Source organism: Malania oleifera, chromosome 6 (assembly GCF_029873635.1).
Source record: "Malania oleifera isolate guangnan ecotype guangnan chromosome 6, ASM2987363v1, whole genome shotgun sequence".
NCBI lineage: Eukaryota > Viridiplantae > Streptophyta > Magnoliopsida > Santalales > Ximeniaceae > Malania > Malania oleifera.
The window spans coordinates 72,204,523-72,226,488 of NC_080422.1; the positions used below are offsets into that span (position 1 = coordinate 72,204,523).

The 21,966-nt window shown below is 35.5% G+C and overlaps 2 protein-coding genes across 3 annotated transcripts in view; one reads left to right on the top strand and one right to left on the bottom strand.

Annotated features, from left to right (window-relative positions):
• Positions 1–7,512: 7,512 nt before the first annotated feature.
• On the top strand, positions 7,513–10,372 carry LOC131158633 (probable pectinesterase/pectinesterase inhibitor 40). The gene is made up of 2 exons (XM_058113500.1): positions 7,513–8,752; positions 9,308–10,372. Exons 1-2 carry the CDS (start codon positions 7,513–7,515, stop codon positions 10,000–10,002), a joined length of 1,935 nt encoding a protein of 644 aa, XP_057969483.1. The 3' UTR covers positions 10,003–10,372.
• A 76-nt stretch (positions 10,373–10,448) lies between these two features.
• The window catches only part of LOC131157352 (uncharacterized), a 48,356-nt gene continuing 36,838 nt past the window's right edge, over positions 10,449–21,966 (bottom strand). For both annotated transcript variants that reach the window (XM_058111424.1, XM_058111427.1), the window contains exons 10-11: positions 11,885–12,195; positions 10,449–11,275 (exon numbers count right to left, since the gene is read on the bottom strand). In XM_058111424.1, the coding sequence (XP_057967407.1) occupies positions 10,969–11,275; positions 11,885–12,195 (618 nt within the window). In that variant the 3' untranslated portion in view covers positions 10,449–10,968. The remainder of the gene's footprint in view (positions 11,276–11,884; positions 12,196–21,966) is intronic.

Genomic DNA, 21,966 nt, shown 5'->3' on the forward strand with positions numbered 1-21,966 from the left:
GAAACAACCTGACAATAGTTTTCTATGACTTTCCTGAAATAGTCACCTCAGGAAAAACACAGAAACCACTACGAAAATCTTGCTTCCCGATCACGGAACAAAATCCTAAATACTTATCTTAGTTCCCCAATATTGACTCACCAAATTCCTAATCTATTTCTATACTCTGATATTGTTTTTTGCTACACACTATAGTCTACAAAACCTAGCAACCTAGGCTCTGATAGCAAAATGTAACGACCCAAAATTCCTATCCATTCTTTTTTTTATTTATTATCTGTCAAGCTATTTAACATAACCTCTCGTACCCTATAAATAAGCATATATCATTTTCACGACCCAGAGTAGGCACCATGGTAACCTATGCCATTCCTGTATTTTACCTATGCAGCAGAAAAACATAACATCTAAAACATAACCCAAAATACACAATACCAAAGTTCTACAAACCTATCTATATATACATACACACATATACATCCTTTCCTAAAAAATCCTCAAAGATATTGTGGGCTCTACCACACAGCCCAAAACTCACCCTAGGAATACGTCGACTCAGCTGCCTCCACTATCTCTGAGCTGGTCCTGCACGCCTCTCTGGGTTACCTGGAATAATTATGATGTTGGGGTAAGACACCTCTCAGTATGAAAAAATATTTTATTACTAGTGTGTGACATATGAGTTTAAGCACATAATAATACCTTTAATTAAACTATACATGGAATATCATTAAAAAGTGATTGTATATTTAATTAAACTATACATGGAATATCATTAAAAAGTGATTGTATATAAAACTTACATTTATGTCATTTTAAAATACATGATTCTGAGTTCTCTAGTCAATAGTACTTCTAACTCTAAAAACTTCCCTAGATGGTTGTATGTCATGATTTAACCCCTCATGACTGGGTTGTGAGGCCCGTAGGCGGGGCTAGATATTGGTTGGCCCTCCAATGTCAGTCTAACTGTATGCATCTGTATATGCCTATAGCACGAAAGGCCCCACTTCACCTGGCTCGTACGCCAAGGAGTCCTCTACCTATCCTGTGGCACAATCTGCTGTATCATACTCTATCTGAGACGTACGGTTGCACTGTCTATACTATATGGCTACGATACCGTGCTCTATAAACTGCTTTATTCCATCAGGGTCTGATACTATATAATACTATTTCTACATAAGATCTATCTTTTTTACCATGATTCTGTACCATTTGTATTAACCATGACGCTGTAAATCTCTGTAATTCTGTATAATCTGTATGTCATGATTCTATGCTCTGTATATCATGGTAGTGAAAAACTTTGTATGATCATGATTCTATAAAACATTTTGTATAGTCATGGTTCTGTATAATGCTGTATAAATATGGTACCATAAATTACCGTATAAACATGGTATTGTAAAAGTCTGTAAAATCTTAGTTCTGTAAAATCATGTAAACTGTAGTTCTGTATAGCCGTAGCTCTGTAAATAAAACTATATAAACTGTATTTCATAACTCTGCAAAAACTATATAATTACAAGTCTGTAAATATGTATAAAATTCTATAAACGTGTCAATATTTTTCTAATGCCACACAATTAAATACAACTCTATATATATAAACTGTAATATTGTATAATTTCCATGCTTTATTTAGTTTAAATCCATACTCTATAACTCATATTCAAGTACTGTGCTATACTAGTAAAATCTCTAAATTATCTTGCAAAACATATTTCCCCTTACCTCACTATCGAAGCTTTGCTTACTGTTTCTCTATCTCACGCCTGCAACGTTCATAATTTCTACGCCCTAAAACTATACACGTATGTTCCCCAGTCAATCAACTAAAATTTCCCAGAATTTCAACCAGACGAGTATTACTATTTTTACCTTATTTCCTGTAAAATACTCGCCAAATCCTAACTCATGCCTACAGCATTTACACCATAGCCCTGTATTACACAAAATTCCAATTCCTTAATTCAACCCCAGAACTATATTCATATTTTCATTTCTAAGTCTATTCATCCCATAATTTAGATAAACAACCTACAAATACTTAAATAACACCCTTACCTTGGTTTTGGAATGGTGCCCCAAAACCCCAAATTGAAATTCCGCTCTGCCTATGATATAGAGAATCTTCCCAAGAGCCCTGTGATGGTTCCTAATCGTCAATCCGGACTTTAACAGAGCCGGAATCGGAGGAAGAAGGTTAGGGGGTCGTGGGTTTCTTGAGTGTGAGAGAGAGTTTTTATTTTTATGTTTCACAAATGACTCTTGAGTTCCTTTTATACTTTCAGCACTACAACCAAAACCATCAACATTTTTCTTGGCTTCTCAGAAAACCGTCACCGATTTTCTATTAACCGGCCCGAAATTCATCATTTTACCTTTACCCGGCTGTGATTAAAAAACAAAACCATCGCCAATTTTTTGGCTCCTCCAAAAAACCATCACCAGTTTTCCTCCTACCTTAGCCAAAATCCATTTTTCCTTATTTCTTTTATTATATATATTTTTTCGATATATATATATATATATATATTCACACACACACACACACACACACACACACACACACACACACACACACATATATATATATATATATATTCATGTATACACATCCATACCCACCCACACAAACACACATCCATACCCATACCCATACATCCATGCATGTCATTATGCATATCACCCATGCACCTACATAATCATGCATCCATGCACACATGCCTCCAAGCATACATACATCATGTCATGCATTATCATTCATATGCATACATACATCATATCATACATGCATACGTCCACCATGCATATGCATACATGCATAATCATGCATCAAAATGCATCCATACACATGCACCATACATCCATGTGCATGTATCATCATACATACATGCATCAACCATCATGTACATGCATATATACACATTTCGACCATATGTAACATGCATGCGTACATGCATTCTCACACACATTCGAGCACACACTTGCACACACATTAACACACAAACCTGAGCACACACTAACACACATACTAACACATACAAAATGCACACACACACACCCACACCCACACAACATAACACACATGCACAGGGCAGAAGGGAAAAACAAAGAAGAAGAAGAAGAAGAAGAAGAAGAAGAAGAAGAAGAAGAAGAAGAAGAAGAGAGAGAGAGAGAGAGAGAGAGAGAGAGAGAGAGAGAGGCGAGGGGGATTACCTATGGGGGGAAGCCTCAGGTTCTAGGAGGATAGAGGAGGAAGAAGAAGAAGATGATGAAGGAGAGAGAGAGAGAGGAGAGGAGAGGGAAGGAGGGAGGGAATTACTTGTGTGGGGAAGCCTCGATTGAGAGGTAGAGGTAGAAGAGGAGAAGAAGGGGAAATAAAATAGAAGAAGAATAAAGAAAAGAGAGTGTAAGCAGAGTAGAAGAGAGAGAGAGAGAGAGAGAGAGAGAGAGAGAGGCAAAGGTGGTGTGAGCAACATGGGATGGTAATGGGATAAGAGATAAATAGAGAGAATAGAGGGGAAAAAAAGAGGGGGCGCTTGGCCTCTGTTAGTGGCGGAACATTGTTGAAGACACAAGGGAGGCAATGCACCAAAATGGTGTCGTTTCCTCCCCATATTTTTTCTTAATTTCAATAGCCTTATAACTGCATCGTTTCGGATAGATAGAGGTAAGTGCATGAGCACCACGTGCAGGCACATGGACGCCAAGTGCGAGCACATGCACACACGCGCAACCTATTTTTATTTTTTTTATTTTTTGAAAATTCATTTTGCTTTTCTTTTTCATTTTCATTTTTTGAAAAACATTTTCATTTTCATTTTTTAAAATTCTAAATATGCACATGGCACCCACGTGCCAGCCTTTTTTTTTTTGAAAAATAATTTTCCTTTTTCTTTTTCCTTTAAAAAAAATATTTTAAATTTTCATTTTTAAAATATGAATATTATTATAGCATTATAATATTTAATTAACCCTTTGAAAATTTTTTATATTTATTAATTAAATAAAAATGTAAAGTCCACTAAAAATGGTGGGGCTTCTACCTCACTTTTCATGCTAGAGGGTGAAATTACTGGGAGATGCTACTTTAACATTTCGGACAACTCTAAATCACTGAGTGTAGTCAAGAACTGGCGAAAAAAGACTAGAAAAACTATTATAAAAAATTAAATAAAAAAATAAAAAGATGCCATTTTACCTCGATTTGCGTGTGTGAAGTCAAAATCACTATTTCACACCTATTCTTACCATTTCAAACTACTTTGAATTACCCGGTGCAGTCAGATTTAGCATAAAGAGAATAAAAAAAGCCCAAAAATGGCATCAATTTTTCCTTGATTTACATGTCTAATGTCAAAATCACTATCATACCTCTTTTTACCATTTCGGACTACTCTGAATCACACAATGCAGTCTGATTTGGCAAAACGAGACTAGAAAAGCCCAAAAATGACAATGATTATGCCTTAATTTGCATGTCCAAGGTCAAAATCTCTATTCGTCTTTACAATTTTAGACTGCTTCAAATCACCTAGTGCAGTCTAATTTGGTAGAAAGAGACCAGAAAAGCTTGAAAATGACAAAGATTTTACCTCATTTTATGTACCCTAGGTCAAAATCACTGTCAAACCCCACCTTAATGTTTCAAACGATCTTGGATTACCCAAGATGATTAGAAACGACAAAAAAAAAAAAAAAAGTGAAAAAGGCAAAAACAAAAAGGTAGAAAAATATACAAGAAGTAATAAGATATGACGATCTCTACTTTGGGCCTTTGGTCGAAATGGCCACCAATGAGGTCTTGATTTTCGTGCGTGAAACTCAAGATATCATTGAACACATCCTGACCATCTTGGACCACTCCAGATTACCTGAGATGGTCAAAATTGATCGAGAATGCTTTGATACACCATAGATAAAATGAGGAAGGGGGAAGTTTAGAATGTGCCCTACAATTTTAGTGATCGAATTGACACCTGGACAAAATCTAGTATCAACAACAAGTATATTATATGCAAAATAATAATAATAATAATAATAATAATAATAATAATAATAATAATAATAATAATAATAATAATAAAATTAATTTACAAATTATAAAATCTTCTCAAAACAAGTTACCAATTGCCAACATTTAAAATATTTCATTGAATGTCTCAATTTTAAGAGTAAGAAAACACTATAGTAGTTAATAGTGAAGCACCCATCATAAGTAAATAAATACTTCTTCCCTAGTATTGTTGGAAAAATGAATCTAAAAATAAGATGCAAAAAATAAAATTGAGAAAATAGCGGTTGAGGAGTGTGTAGCACTACCCTTAGAGAGAATTTTGCCCCTCTAATACGGTGTAGAAAGCTTGTTGTCTCTACCCCTCAAGATAAAATACCCCTTCAGATTGGTGTGCACCAATCAGGAGACAAAAACAAAATAGCTTGGTTAACCTAAATAGATATATTTCACAATAGCCACAAAAGAGAAATCACAATCAAACCAATAACAAAAGGAATTTCAAAGAAAAGAATTTTGCGAGGAAGAAGAAAGTTCTAACATATATGTACTTATAAATCTCTACCTCGAGATTAACAATTATTATTACACGATCACAAACAGTCATAAAATAGTCAATAAAAATGGTCACAAAATGGTCAACTAGAACGGTTACAAAACGGTTAAAACTATTTTTATAACAAACTATAAAGTTGAATAAATTCTTAAGATGATCATTAGAGGAGAAAACAGTCAAGGCTTTTGAAATAAATTTACACAAAATACCAACATAAGCTTACACTGTATCAAAATAGTAGGTTACGATAGGTTTTCCCTAATAGAAACTAGACATACATCAACCACAATCATCAAGAATCACAAATTCTTGAAATACAAAACATTATGTCATAACCAATAAGGTCAAAGCAAACGTGAATGAGAATTAAAAAGGTCTCACCCAAAAAACAAAAGTTGTTGTTCAACTCACGAAATCAAAGATACTACTCTAAATGACTATCAAATTGACCAGAATAAAGAAGGATGGGTCGTAGATAATTCAAAATTTTGCTCAGATAAGAAATTGTCATCCAATCTTTAATCTTTAAGATCAAATAGACTGCACATGCACTTTTAATCCTAAATTTTCAAAAAAGAATTTTCTTCTTTCCCTCACTCTCTTCTTGGTTGTCTCCAAGGATGCACCAAAATTGTCTTAATTTCTCCAACATGACCATTCGTCTTTCAAACAAAACCTCAACCAACTAAATGAACCACTTACTCTAAAGCAACAAGTAATTCCTCTACTCTTTCTTGGACATGAATTCTATTTTCTTATAATAGTCCTCTACTCTTTCTTGCCTAATGTTTCACTCTTTTATTCTTTTTTTTTTTTTTTTTTTTTGGGGGGGGGGGGGGGGGGAAAGAGGACGGCACCTCCTATCTTTATTAGAAAACCCCTCACTTATGGTGGAGGAATGCCATGATTCCAACCTTGAGACTTGCCTCATGTTTCACAAAATCCCTTTATGAAACCTTCTCTTATGCTGCATTTTGCCATGAAATTTGATTAAGAGTTGTAGAACCCAAAACATAATAGAATGGAAATGGCGCCCGTCCTGTTTATTTTGATCTACTCAACTTTAAAATGCGTATACTATGGTGTGGTAGACATTTGGCGGTAGGTTCCCATCTAAACATGCATTCTATTTTCAGATTCTAATGAAATCCATAACAAATGTTGTTTTACCTTATAGATACTCCATCATAGGCACTTCAAGAGGGGAGGATTATGTTACATAACCCTAACTGTTGATTTCAAAATTCAACTTTTGGTAATAAAGTATGTTTGATGTATACCAAGTCTGTATAGTAGAATTTTTTACATCACAATAGCATCTAATCAAAGAGTTTACAAGATTGTTTTTATTAGTAATGTGTATTTTATAGTAATATCGATTTTGGATTGAATCTATATTATTTAAAGTTATCCAAGTATTTGTGTGTCAATTTTCTAGATGCTAAGCACCTTTTTTTTTTTTTTTTTAATAAAAGAGGACGACACTCCTAACTAAGCAAGACATATTCCCTACATAATTTCTCACTATTCATATGTGATGATTAATTTTATTGATGCTCAGATCGAAGTGACATTGATTGAGGGCAAGATTGTTTTACATTGGATAGAGTAATCCGCAGGTTCCGCATATACAGAAGTTCAAGGCAAAATTCTAATGCTTTTTGCAATGCTGTATTGTGGGTTTCTTTTCTTTTCTTTTCTTTTCTTAATGTTTTGGGAAGACAAATAGTAGAAAGAAGACGGAAAGAATGGACAGCAGGGACAGGCGAAAAGAAGCAGCAGACGGAAAACACAAAACATTTCACAGCAGAGAAGAAATTAATTACAGAAGGCCAATCCATTAATGAAACACTCATGGTGGGTTTCACTCTGGTGCTCATTAGAATTAAGGTGGGCGGTGTCTCTGGCAATGGAATACTAACTGAAACAAACAATGGATGAGTACTCAACTAATCCCTCCACCACTTCCACCGAACAGACACAGCCACCCTCCAAGAACCTCCCAAGAACCCAACAAAAGACGATCACTCTCGCCGTCTTTCTCATCACCTTCATCTCCACGCTCCTCCTCCCACCTTCATTAACTGTACTTCTCCGCAGCAGCCACAACTCCAACAATAAGGACGATCATAGAACCCATAAAACGCCACTTACCACCCACGAAGGCTCGTCCTCAACAATATTCATCAAGAACGCCTGCAGTTCCACCCTCTACCCCTCTCTCTGCCTCTCCACCCTCTCCAATTCTTCCTCCATTAACAACACCAACAATAACAGCAACGACAACAACGACGACGAAGTCGTAGCCTCCTTCCACCACCTTCTGCACTCTGCAATCAACCAAACCCTCAACGTCGCCGTCGCTTCCCACTCCAGCATCTCCTCTATTTTATCAGCAACCAGTGTAGGTACCCACTATCATCCTTCTAATTTGAGTTCTCAAGAAAAGAACGTGCTCGAAGATTGCTTGGACATGCTCGACCAAACCCTATACGAGCTAGCCCAAGCCATCGACGATCTTCGTAACTTCTCCTCCTCGCACGATCATCTTCCTATGTGCTATTGCAACCTCAAGACCCTTCTCAGTGCCGCCATGACCAACGAGCACACCTGCATCACAGGGCTGGAAGAACTCGCAGCAACCGATTATTCAGATATCAAAATCAGTCCCAATTACATGGGTCTAATACAATACCTCCAAAACACGCTCACCCCAATTTCCCAAACGATCAGCAATTGCTTGGCCCTTATCAAATACGTGGAAACCAATCACAATACACCAAATTACTTCCAAGAACGGGATCAGACCCGCCAAGAAGATATGCAGATGCTGTTTACAAAAATGCCAAGGGATGGATTCCCAACGTGGATGACGGTAGGTGATCAGATGCTCATGGAAAGGATGGCATTGCCGAAAATGAAGCCGAACATTGTAGTTGCCAGTGATGGAAGCGGGCAGTATCAGACTATCAGGGAGGCTGTGAGAATGGCGCCTAGCAGGAGCAACAAGAGGTTTGTGATTCAGATAAAGGCAGGAGTATACAATGAGAGCGTGGAGATTTCCAGAGAAAAGGTTAATCTAATGCTGGTTGGAGACGGAATGAATTCAACCATCATAACTGCCTCTAGAAACTTTGCTGACGGCTTTTCCACCTTCACTTCAGCCACCTTAGGCATGTCTATAAATTATGGGATTCACTTCTTTCACTATAAGTATATCCTTTTTTTCTCCTATTTTCTTTTTTGGGTGATTCACAATTTTTTATTTTGTATAACTTTACATTCGGGATGATTCAAGACTTGAATTTTAAATTGTCTTAGATTCCAACAAAAAAAGAATCTCATCGTGGTATCCAAATTTATTGTTTGATTTCTTTGAATTCGGAAGAAAAACTTCCACAGAATACGATGATCATTAAAAATTTACAATGCACCAATCCCAACGTACCTACTTCTACAAGTGGCTCCTATTCGATGAGTCTCACATTCGGGTACAGGTGGGTTCCACTTGGAGGAGAAATATTGACACAGTGCAGTGAGATTGCCAATCCTATTTTAATGTCTGAAGTCTTATGCAAGGTCTTCTCCACCCATGCTCCTAGGCAAATGCTTGTGTGCAAGCGCCCGTGTTTTTTTTTTTCATTATTATGATAAAATCTGGCTATAATATTGCAAAATTGTTAAATGGATACTGATTATTGCCTCCATATATAATCTTTAATTTGAAGGTGTGGACGGGGACAAGTTCCTAGCCAGGGACCTAACCATCTTGAACACAGCAGGCCCAGACAAGCACCAGGCAGTTGCTGTAAGAGTGACCTCCAATGCTGCCTTCTACCGCTGCAACTTCAGTTCGTACCAGGACACCCTCTACGCTCATTCCCTCCGTCAGTTCTATCGTGAATGCACGATCCAAGGCACTGTTGATTTCATCTTTGGCAATGCAGCAGCAGTCTTCCAAAACTGCCTCATACTCATTCGCAGGCCAATCCCTGGTCAGGAGAACATCATCACTGCCCAAGGCAGAGAAGACCCTAATCAGAACACTGGCATTTCCCTTCACAACTGCACCATAGAAGCTGCACAAGACTTCACCATATCTGAGAGGGCAAATGTTACAACTTTCTTGGGTCGACCATGGAGGAACTACTCGAGGACAATGGTGATGAAGAGCTACCTAGGTGACCTGATAAACCCACAAGGGTGGTGCAAGTGGGATCAGTATAGCACTCTGGACACCGTAGAGTATGTAGAGTACATGAACTTCGGACCTGGATCCGATACTAGAGGCAGGGTCAAGTGGGGAGGCTACAGAAGGAATTGCACCGAGGACATAGCAAAGCAGTTCACAGTGGAGGCATTCTTCCATGGCGCAGATCAATGGTTGGATTCCACTGGTTTCCCTCACCTCCGTGATCCATAGAAGGGATAAGGCTAGGACTCCTGGTGAATCTATACATGTGCACACGCCCACATCTCGTAACGAAAATTACACTTGAAGCGTGTTTATGTACATGTGAGTGTTTCTTGGATTTACCTGATGAGAGATGGGGCATTGCAGCTCGTCTACAATCTTTGGAGATGCTTCTTCCCAATCTTATCTTTCCATACTCTAGGCCCCTAGACTGCTTTTCATGCACCATGCACCGGATTACTGAAAGGAGCATGTTTACTTGGCATGAGAGAAACACTTTTGTACTCGGAGGCTGCATAATGGAAGTGTACTTGAACTCCAAAATCTCATAGGCGTGGATAGATGATTGAAATTTAGACAAAACTTCCAAGTTCCACAAACAAAAATTGCATGATATTCCACTATCAATGCTATACACTATGATTCAATATACATTTGCAGTTGCACACTTGAGGGGAACAAATGATGCCACATTGAATATTCAAATAGCAAAGTAAATAAAGAGCCGCATACTAAATGCAATAAATAGCAAGTCTTGTACAATCATTTCTCTACTTCAACAAAACTTCCTCTTCTATTTCTCACACTTTTTGGCATCTACTAGCTATACACTAACACATCAGAAAAAAACATTCAGGAGGCAGCTCTTTAAGCTTTCACTCTCTCTCAAAAATTGAAAAAGAAAAAAACAAGGAAACAAAATCCCACCCTTTCGTCTTCTCCACCCACCGTTCTTCCATTCCTACCATAGTCGAATAAACTTGTACAAGGCACATCAACTGGACGCTAACACGCACAATCAAGCCAGTCCAGTTCAGTCTCACTAAAAAACCAAAAGCACCATCAACATAGCACTTTTCCTGATCCAATCTTAATTACTATCCAATCCAATTATCTTTCACTGCACAAATAGCAACATCAACAGAGCAGTCTTCTGTATCCAGCCTTGGCGACTGAATAATGTGTATTCCTTGCTTATTCTCGAATTGTCCTCATAATTTTCTTCTTCTGGAGAGGCTGCCTTGGATATAGAGCTATTGCCAGTAACAAACAGAAGGCAAGACCAACAACTCCACTAAACGGTTGGAATGGGCAGCTTCCAGCTAACCACGCAGGGAAATTGAGCGAGTAAATTATGAAGCCGCCTCTTTGTAAAACAAAACTTGAGGCCAGCATCCCTGTACGCAACCCAATTGGGATGGAGAGACTGCCTTGGTTTCTTTCTCGAGTCCCTGCCAGGCCCAGAGAAAGAAGCCACAGCCCTGGAATTGCCTGTGGAGACCTGAAATCCCATTCAAAGAAAGAGTCATGACATTTTGTAATGCACATGGTCAGTAAAGTGAGGATCATGGTTTAACCACGTAGCAAGTCATAGTTAGATAAAACAGCATATACTCATCAAATGGAGATATATAAGAAAATTCAAGAACTCTTCAATGGAAGAACAAAACTAAGAAAAGAGCAGAAAGGTTTCAGACTTCATGTTCAACCATGAAATATTAAGCAACCACATCCCCAACAAAAATGCAAGTTATTTTTGAATTCCAAAAGAGGCAAATAATTAGTCAAGATCAAATCTCTAGTTTAATCACATCTATGGAAAAAACATTTGAGTTCCAATTTTAATCAAGCATTTCACACATATCCTCATGCATTATGGATAAGAAATATTGCATTTATATAGGAAAATTTGCTAAATACATTAGAATGACTCCGTCCCAAAAGATATCATCTTAGGTTTTCCAGAATTTATAAAATATAATGATAACAAACCTGTCAGTAAAAAGATTAGGCCGTGCTCCCTTTTATTTTTTGTTGTTGGGTTAAGGAAAGGAGAAAGGAAGAGGCAAAAAAACACATAGAAAAAGAAGATGGTATATGAAGAAGATACCTCTGAAATAAAGAAAAAGCAAGTCCGGAAATAATAATTCCACGATGATATCCAAGTTCTACGGCAATTTCCTGAGGCAACCATGACCTAAAAAGCAATTCTTCCACCAGTGCAACAGCTGTTGCAGTTACAATACCTTGAGCAGTCCACATAAGCAGTCGCCCAGACACCTTGACCCATGTCATAGCATCAAAAGAAGAAGGAAGACTTGAAGGCCAAGATAAACTAACAAAACCAAGTAACACATTTACAGAATGTATTGATAAGACAAGCACAACTCCTCCAATCAAACCCTTCAGAAAAGTTTGCACCTGCACGGAAGAAGTCCATCATCAGCTGTTTTGTCCAAACCATGTAATTCAGAGAAAAATATTCATTGATTTCAAAACAAGGAAGAAAACTGCTTTTGAATGACGAGTTTAAGAAATTTCCTTTCCATTCTCTTCTTCCCATTTCCCGAAATCCAAATGGACACCAACCATGCAGATGCTTGAGCTGAGAAAACATGAAAGTTAAACATATCTATAGAAAAACAAAAGGGCCATTCAAGTGTAAAAAACAGTTTTCATAAATTTTTTTATTTTTAGTTTTCCACAGAATTAAAGAAAAAAATTCCAGCTTATTTTCAGTTTTCCAAGATTCATATTAAAAAAGTAGAACCATGATCACATAAATTGGCGGAAAAGGATTCATATAGCTGACCCCACGTAGTGGGACTTAAGGCTTGGTTTTGTAGTTGTTGTTGTATATTAAAAAAGTAGAAAATAAAGAGTTTGCTTAGTTGTGCAAAACAAGTTTCTTTTTCCATTTTTAGATTCCAAAATAATTACAAAAAAACACCTAGTTTTTCGGTTTTTTCCAAAAATTATATAAGAAATCACAAATCTAGAAAACAATAAAAAGATGTTTTGCAACTTTTCTGAGGGGCATTTTCGTAATTATTTGAAGAATTGGAAATGAAAAAAAAAACTATTTTCCACAAATGAATACTGCCAAAATTTTTTATTGTTTGCTATCTTTGTTCTACAAATGTTGCAAAACTGAAAAATAAGTTGGTTTTTCGTAATTTTTTGGAAAATTAAAAATGGAAAATGAGAACTGTTTTCAAAACTAAACGCACCCTAAGGTTATTTTTTTATCTTTTTGTAAACAAGAATTATTAAGGAGAGGGGGACAATACAAAGAAAAAGGAGAATATAAGAAGAGGACCAGTAGTAGTCCGTAAATTCAATAAAAAGAAAGAAAGAAAAACACTCGAGAATAACTCTAATATAGTCCAGCAGTCCAATCCCTTGGCAAATCTTCAGAAGAAACAATTTTAAAATGGCCATGAATAGCACACCACAATCGCGCATGAAAACCCTGCTCTCCAAACTGAGAATTAGTACCCACTCCCCTAAACATTTGAGCATTCCTCTCAAGACAAATACACCACAAAATAGCAAGAACCATGCAAAGCAATAATGTTTTCCTATCTTTTCCCTGCAAAACCCTCTAAAAGCAACAACAGCACAAGACAGAAAGCATCCAAAGAAGATGAATCAACCCAGTGCCCCCAAAAAACACTAAGACACCCAATGCCTTACAATAAGGCTAGGACAATCTGTTCATAAGAGCCCAAGCAAATGGACAATGTGAGAAAAGAGGAGCACAATTTTCCCTACAAAAGCAAGGAACACAAACATCTAGTGAAAATGCCTTGTTTGGTCTCCACTTAAGCAAATCATTAGTATTGAATAACTAAGAATATCTTCCAAAAAAAAACATGTTTAAAAAATAAAACAAAAAGGTCTAAAGGATTTAAGATAAGAATCAATTTTCAGTCATAGGAGTTCTGTTTGGAACTAGGAATCTCTAACAAACAATAATAGTCTCTGCGCATTACATTACGTCATGAACACTCTTTATATATAATTTCAAATTCACCAATAGTTCTTTTCATCAAGAGAATTTTTTTCCCATTTGCACTAATTGTAGTACCACATAGGCTGGATTGGATGGGGTTGGAAATAAAACAGCATTATATTTTTGAGGTCATCTAATGCACATCAATGTCGTTAAATGGGGTCACAGAGTCATAGGGCTTAAAGAGAGATGTGGTTAACAGAAACAAACCCTAGGAGGGGCAATGACATAGTTGAAACAGAAAGATGGAATCTCAGTTGCCGGCCAATGATAGAATGAAATGGAATAAAGAAAAAATAAGAAGGGATATGATGAAGAGGGGAGATAGAAACTTGACAAGAGCATGAGCTACAAAGCCAAACAGCAACATACCTGTTGAACAATTGGGTAAAATGGAAGACCTAACTCAATGACAGGTATCTCTCTCTATTATAAGATATGTCGAGTACACACCGATGACCATAATACCCCTCACGAACCCCCACTCATTAACATAATACTAACACCTTAATAATGCTAGATAACTAAAATAACCATTAACCCTCCCCCTCAAGTTGGCGTATAGATATCATATGCTCCTACCTTGATACAAATGAATTTAAAATGAGCACCCTCCAAAGATTTAGTAAAGTCGTCAGCAAGCTGCATATTAGACTTCACATAAGTGGTAGTAATGAGCTTATGCACAAGCTTCTCCCAAACAAAGTGGCAATCAACTTCAATGTGTTTTATCCGCTCATGGAAAACTGGGTCGCTAGCAAAATAAACAGCAACTTGATTTTCACACATCAACACCATAGATTGAAAAAGTGGAAAACCCAATTCTTCCAACATGTTTTTCACCCAAACAAACTAACATGTAGTGTGAGTCATGGCCCTATGCTCTGACTCAACACTTGACTTGACCACTACAGTTTGTTTTTTACCCTCACAAAAAACCAAATTACCACCAACAACGATTCAGTCCAGTTGTGGATCTTTTGTCAAAAGGTGACCCAACCTAATCTGCATTTGTATATCCCTAAATATGAGTGTAATACTAATCCTGATATAAGAGACCTCTCTAAGGTGAATCTTTAAGATATCTCAAGATGCGAATAATTGCATCCCAATGACTTATTCTCAGAGAATCAAGAAACTAACTCACAACACTTGTTGCAAAAGAAATGTTCAGTTATGTGACTGAGGTAATTCAACTTTTCACCAAGTCTCTAGTAACGTCTTGGGTTAGGCAACAAATCACCCATATCCGAAACTTACTGCTGGGATCCAAGGATGTATCAACAGGTTTGGATCCCAACAACTCAATATCATCTAAAAGAGCAAGAATGTACTTCCTCTGTGACAAGATGATTCCATACAAGATCTCAATACTTCTATATCAAGAAGCACTTCAATGGTCCTAAGTCCTTGGTCTGAAACTAACTTTGTAGGAAAAGCTTTAGGCACTGGATGCCTTAATCATCATCACCAGCGATCCATATATCATCCACATACACAATAAGAAAAAATTTTCCAAATAGAACATGACAATAAAATACAGAGTGATCTACTGCACACTGTCAGATGTCAAACTCAAGTACTACAGCACTAAATCAACCAAACCATGCTCTAAGAGATTGTTTGAATCCATGTAATGATTTCTTAAGTCGACACACTGAGCCTGACTCCCCCTGAGCAACAAATACAAGTGGTTGCCCCATATAAGACCTCCTCCTAAAGATCACCATGTAGGAAAACATTCTTCACAACTAACTAATGTAGAGGCCAATGACAAGTAGTTCCTAAGAAGATGAAAAAACGTACTGAAACAAGTTTAGCGGCGGAGAGAATGTGTATAAACAATACAAATCGTACACATAAGTATGTCCCTCAGCAACAAACCGAGCGTTCAAACAAGCGATAGAACCATTAGGATTGATTTTCACATTGTACACCCAGCAACAACCAACCACAAACTTATCAAGAGGAAGAGTACCAAACCTAGACATGTTAAATGGGTGGATATGGATCAAGATGGATAGGGTCAAAATGATTGGGGTTGTCTATTACCCATTTACCCATTTATGACCCATTTATGACCCATTTATATAAAACATTTGACCCATTTATGACTCATACCCAATTATAAATGCGTTAACCCCATTTACCCATTTAATTTTAAAGCATACAAAATCAATTATTGAACACCAAGCAAAACTTATGACTATCTTCAAGCATTATCATTGTCATATCTTTCCTTCTATCTTTGAATATTATTCGATCTCTTATTCGATAGAAAAATATGTATGTAATCATGTAATTGCGTACATGCATGCATGCATATTAATTGGTTTGCATAACTAAATCGAATCAATTCAGTAAACTAATATTTGCGTAATTAAGTACATATTTGAATTGTGTATGTATAGATTTACGAATTATAGTATTAATTACATAATAAATTATATAGCTTAATTTCAAATGATACTTGTAGCAAATACTATAATTACATATCTATATAATTACAGACATATCTTAAGCAACCAAATACGTAATTAGGAACATGGATGCATGCATATTAATTGGTTTGCATAACAAAACCCAACTCATAATTGCATAATTATGTGTGTGTGTGTGTGTGTGTGTGAGTGTGTGTGTATAAATATTTTTAAACTGACGTGTCCATAATTACAAAATTATGTATATGGATTTCCAAATTATAATACTGATTTTATAATTAATTATATAATATAATTTCAATGGTTGTCATAGTCAATATTATAATTATGCACATATCTATAAATTACGAACATATCTTAATCAACCAATTACATAATTAATTGGTTTCTATAAATGAATCCAACCAATTGTAGACACTCATGATTGCATAATTACATACACTCGTAAGCAAAACAAACTACCTACGTACATATAGTTACGTAATTACTTGCATATTCAAACCAACAACAACAACAAAACAAAACACAACAACAACAACAAAACCAAGTCTTAATTCCTACTAGGTGGGGTCGGCTATATGAATCATTTTCCGCCAATTTATACGATCATAGACCATTTCTTTTGACAAATTCAGGGATATTAAATCCCTACTCACTATCTCCTCCCAAATTATTTTAGGTCTACCCCTACCCCTTCTACTGTCCCCCCACAGTAACTAACTCACTCTTCCTCACTGGTGCATTATGTGGCCTATGTTGCAAGTGCTCATACCATCTGAGTCGTCCCTCCCTTATCTTATCTTCTATAGGAGCTACACCTAACTTACTGTAAATATGTTCATTCCTTAATTTATCTTTCAATGTTATACCACTCATCCATCTAAGCATTCTCATCTTGGCAACTTTTACTTTTTGGATATTATGTTTCTTCTTCACCCAATATTCCAATCCATATAGCATAGTTGGTCTTATAGTTGTCCTATAAAACTTTCCTTTTAATTTTAAAGGCATCCTACGATCACAAAGCGCACTTGAAGTACTTCTCCATTTTACCCAACCTGTTTTAACTCTATACATTACATTATCTTCAATTTCTTCTTCAGCTTGCATAATAGATCCAAGGTATCGAAATCTACAAGTGCTATTTATTTCTTCATCATCAAGTTTAACTTTATCTTCAATATTCCTCCTATCATTACTAAAATTACATTTCATATATTCTGTCTTATTTCTGCTTATCATAAAGCCTCTAGATTCCCAAGCTTCTCTCCATAATTCTAACTCAACCTCTAGTACTCCGTCCCTAGTTTCATCAATTAATACAATATCATCTGCAAACAACATACACTATGGAACCTCCTTTTGAACACTCTTAGTCAATTGGTCCATCACTAAAGCAAAAAGATAAGCACTCAAAGCAGATCCTTGATGTACACCTATGGTATTTGGAAATTCTCTAGTTTCTCCATCTATAGTCCTTACACTAGTCATTACTCCATCATCCATATCCTTAATGATATCAGTATACCTACTACATACACCTTTTTTTCCTAAAACCCACCATAAAACTTCCCTAGGTATCCAATCATATGCTTTCTCAAGGTCAATAAATATCATATGCAAGTCCCTCTTCTTTTACCTAAACTTTTCTATTAATCTTCGTAAAAGATACATAACTTCTGTGGTAGATCTCCCAGGCATAAAACCAAATGATTTTTTGAGACTTTCGTTTCTAACCTTAATCTTTGTTCAACTACCATTTTCCCATAGTTTCATCATATGACTCATAAGTTTAATTCCACGATAGTTATTACAATTTTGAATATCTCATTTATTTTTGCATATAGGTATTAAAGTACTTTTCCTCCACTCATCTGATATTTTCTTAGTTTTTATAATTGTATTAAATAAATTAGTTAAACATATAATTCCATTATCACCTAAGCATTTCCAAACTTCAAATTGGGATGTTAGCGGGTCCCATAGCTATCCCATTTTTCATCTCTTTTAGTGCAAACTTAACTTCGTTAACTCTAATTTTGCGAGTAAATCTCATATTTTTAGTCTTTTCCTCATTTGACAATTCTAAGTTTAAGCCTTCTATTTCGTTTTCATTAAACAACTTACTAAAGTAACTTCACCATTTTTCTTTAATGTCTTCACCCTTAACAAAGACAACATCATCCTCATTTTTTATACTTTTTACATTTCCTAAGTCCTTACTCTTCCTTTCTCTAGCTTTAGCAACTTTAAAAATATCTCTTTCCCCTTCTTTTGTATCTAATCTATCATACAAACTATTAAATGATCCGTATTTAGTTTCATTAACGGCCTTTTCTGCATCTTTTCTCGTCTCCTTATACTTTTCAAAGTTATCCCTGTTTCTACATTTTTGCCACGTTTTATACCAAATTTGTATTTTGTCTTTACGGCTTTTTGTACATATTTATCCCACCACCAACTTTCTTTACTATTCGAGAATCTTCCCCTTGATTCACCTAAAATCTCTTTTGCTATCCTTTTAATAAAGCTAGCTAATCTACTCCAAAGAATATTTATATCTATCTCATCCTCTATAGTCCAATCTCCATCTTTGATCATTTTATCTTTAAATTTTATTATATTTTCTCCTTTTAGGTTCCACCACCTAGTTCTCTTACACTGGTTTATTTAATCCTTTTTCTTTCATTTTTTAATACATATATCTAACACTAAGACTATATGTTGTGTGGTTAGGCTTTCACCTGGAATAACTTTACAATCCTTACATGATAAACGATCTACCCTCCTGGTTAAAAAAAAAAATCTATTTGACTTCTATTTTGCCAACTTTTAAAGGTTATTAAGTGTTCTTCTCTCTTCTTAAAGCTAGTATTCATTATACTAAAATCATATGACATAGTGAAGTCTAAGATCTCCCCAGGCTCATTTTTGTCTCCATATCCATATCCTCTATGTATCCTCTCATAATTTTTATTATCCCTTCCAACGTGTCCATTTAGATCTCCTCCTATAAATATTTTCTCAATCCCTAGTATGCCTTGTATAATCCTATCCATATCTTCCCAAAATTGTCTCTTAATATTTTCTGCTAAGCCAACTTGAGGAGCATAACACTAATGTTATTTATTATCTCTTGTCCTAATACCATCTTGATTTTCATAATTCTATCCCACTCTATTTACATCAACAACGCTATCTTTTAAGTTTTTGTCTATAATAATTCCTACTTCATTCTTATGTTTTTCTTTTCTAGTGTACCAAAGTTTAAATCCTGATTTATCAATTTCTCTAATTTTCTCCCCCACCTACTTAGTTTCTTGAAGGCAAATTATATTAATTCTTCTTTTGATCATTGTGTCCACAATTTCCATGCTTTTACCCGTAAGCGTCCCTATATTCCAAGTTGCTAATCTAATCCTAGTTTCCTAAACTAACGTCTTTACCTGCCCACATCCAAAATGGTGCAACAACCCTCGCCTATTTGACACAGTACCCAAGCGCTAACACGGCGCGTCGCTTCGGGGCGACGACCTAGCCCACCCACATAGTACAAGTGCAACGCATCGCTCATAGGGGACGCCCCAGCAAATATTCGGTAAAGATTCATATCATAGTGATCTGACAAATTTTACGCTGGCTGTCAGCTACCTAACACAACTCTCCTCCTTTACCCAAGCTTGGAACCGGCTGTGTGTGAAAAAATTTGGACATTAAGTGCATCACAGGCGGAGTTTGCATATTCAAACCAAACTATCAATATATTAAAAAATTACATACATAGATATACAAATTATAGAGTTCATTATGCAATTATGAATTTTAATTTCAAAAGATATATGTAAATAATAGAATAATTACATATCTATATAATTATGGACATATCTAAACCAAACCAATTACGTAATTATGTACATACATGCATATTAATTAGCTTGGAAAACCAAACCAAATTAACTACATATATATAACTGCATCATTATGTACATATTTGAACAAAATTGTTCATGATTATAAAATTATTTCTAAATTATAGTATTAACTACATAATTGAGTTGTTTAATTATATAACTACATAATTACGGCATATTTAAAGTTTAAACTGAACTAATTATGTATGCATAATTGCATATGAACCAAACCAATTGCATACATTTATAATTATTCATTATTAAAAATATTTACATAGATTTTTTGAATAACGGTATTAATTATGTAATTATGTTGTTTAATTCCAAATGATATGTGTAATTAACAATTAATATAATTACATATCAACAAAATTACGAGCATATCTAAATTGAACCAATAATGTAAAGTATGTACATACATTCATATTAATTGATTTGGAAAACCAAAGTAAATCAAATTACTTATGTTTACATAATTGCATAATTACATACACATAATAACTAAGTTATCTATAATTATAAAACTACACATGTAAATTTCTTAATTATAATATTAATTACGTAATTACATAATTTAATTACAAATGATAAGTATAGACAATACCATAATCACATACCTACATAATTACAGACATGTCTAAACCGAATCAATTATGCAATTACAAACACGCATGCAAATTTATTAGTTTGAAAACCAAGCCAAATTATGTACATAATTATATAAATATTCAAACCAAACAATACATAATTACATTACGCATATAGAGATTCAAATTATAATATTAGTTACTTACTTGTAGTCTATTTTTAAATGTGATAAATTAAATGCATAATTACTATTATAATTAATAAGATTAATAACTTAAATGGGTTAATGGGTAAGCGGGTACACCCATCTAACCCATTCAATAAATGGGTCTAAATAAGTCACCCATTTATGACCAATATAATTATATAGTGTACCCTAACCCTTTTATTTAAGATGGGTATGGGTCGGTCAATGGATATGGGTAGTAATTTCCACCACTAACCAAATCCCAAGTATTATTATCATGTAGTGCACGCATTCCTTCAACCATTGTAGTCCTCAACCCATAATAGGATAGGGCTACAAAAAAAGACGTTAGAAGAGCAACAAAAGATAAAGTACTAAAGAGAATAGTAATACAACGACAAGAAATCAAAACAATCAAAATTAGAGATTGGATGTTGGTTACAAGTGCATTTACCTTTTCGGACAGCTATAGGAGGATCAACATAGTGGGAAATAGGATCATTTTGACGAAGGAATTACAAGCACATAAGTAGAAGCTAGAGGAGGCTTTCCTCCCTTGAGTTGTCGTGTGTATACCTACAAATTGGGATGATCCAATCAATAAGAAGGATGCACACTGGATGAAGATGTAGGAGGATTGGACACAAATAATATATTAAGATCTAGAAGGCAAGGCAAAGGAAGGGACTCATCAAGGTCAATGAAACTCAAGGAATCAAAGGTAGTATGGTGTAGACTTAATAAAAGTGGCATCAGCACAGAGAAAGAATCAATGTGAAGTAGGGCTACAACATTGATATCCCTTTTGAGTATAGGAATAGACCAGAAAAATACATTTGATGACACGAAGATCCAACTTATCTGTTCTTGGAATTAAATCATGGACCGAATATACGAGGAGGAAAAGAGAACAAAGGAGTCTTAGGGAAGATAAGTGAATATGGGATTTTACTACCCAGGGCATAGGATGGCATTTTATTGTTGAGGGAGCTAGTTGTAGCACGACAACACTCCAAAAAACTTTGGGGACATTTGTTTGATACAACAGGG

Excerpts from the sequence above, each read along its gene's own strand:
- LOC131158633 (XM_058113500.1), top strand. The coding sequence starts at position 7,513 with ATGGATGAGTACTCAACTAATCCCTCCACCACTTCCACCGAACAGACA. Across the intron at positions 8,753-9,307 it reads CTTCACTTCAGCCACCTTAG|GTGTGGACGGGGACAAGTTC; the intron begins GCATGTCTATAA and ends TTTAATTTGAAG.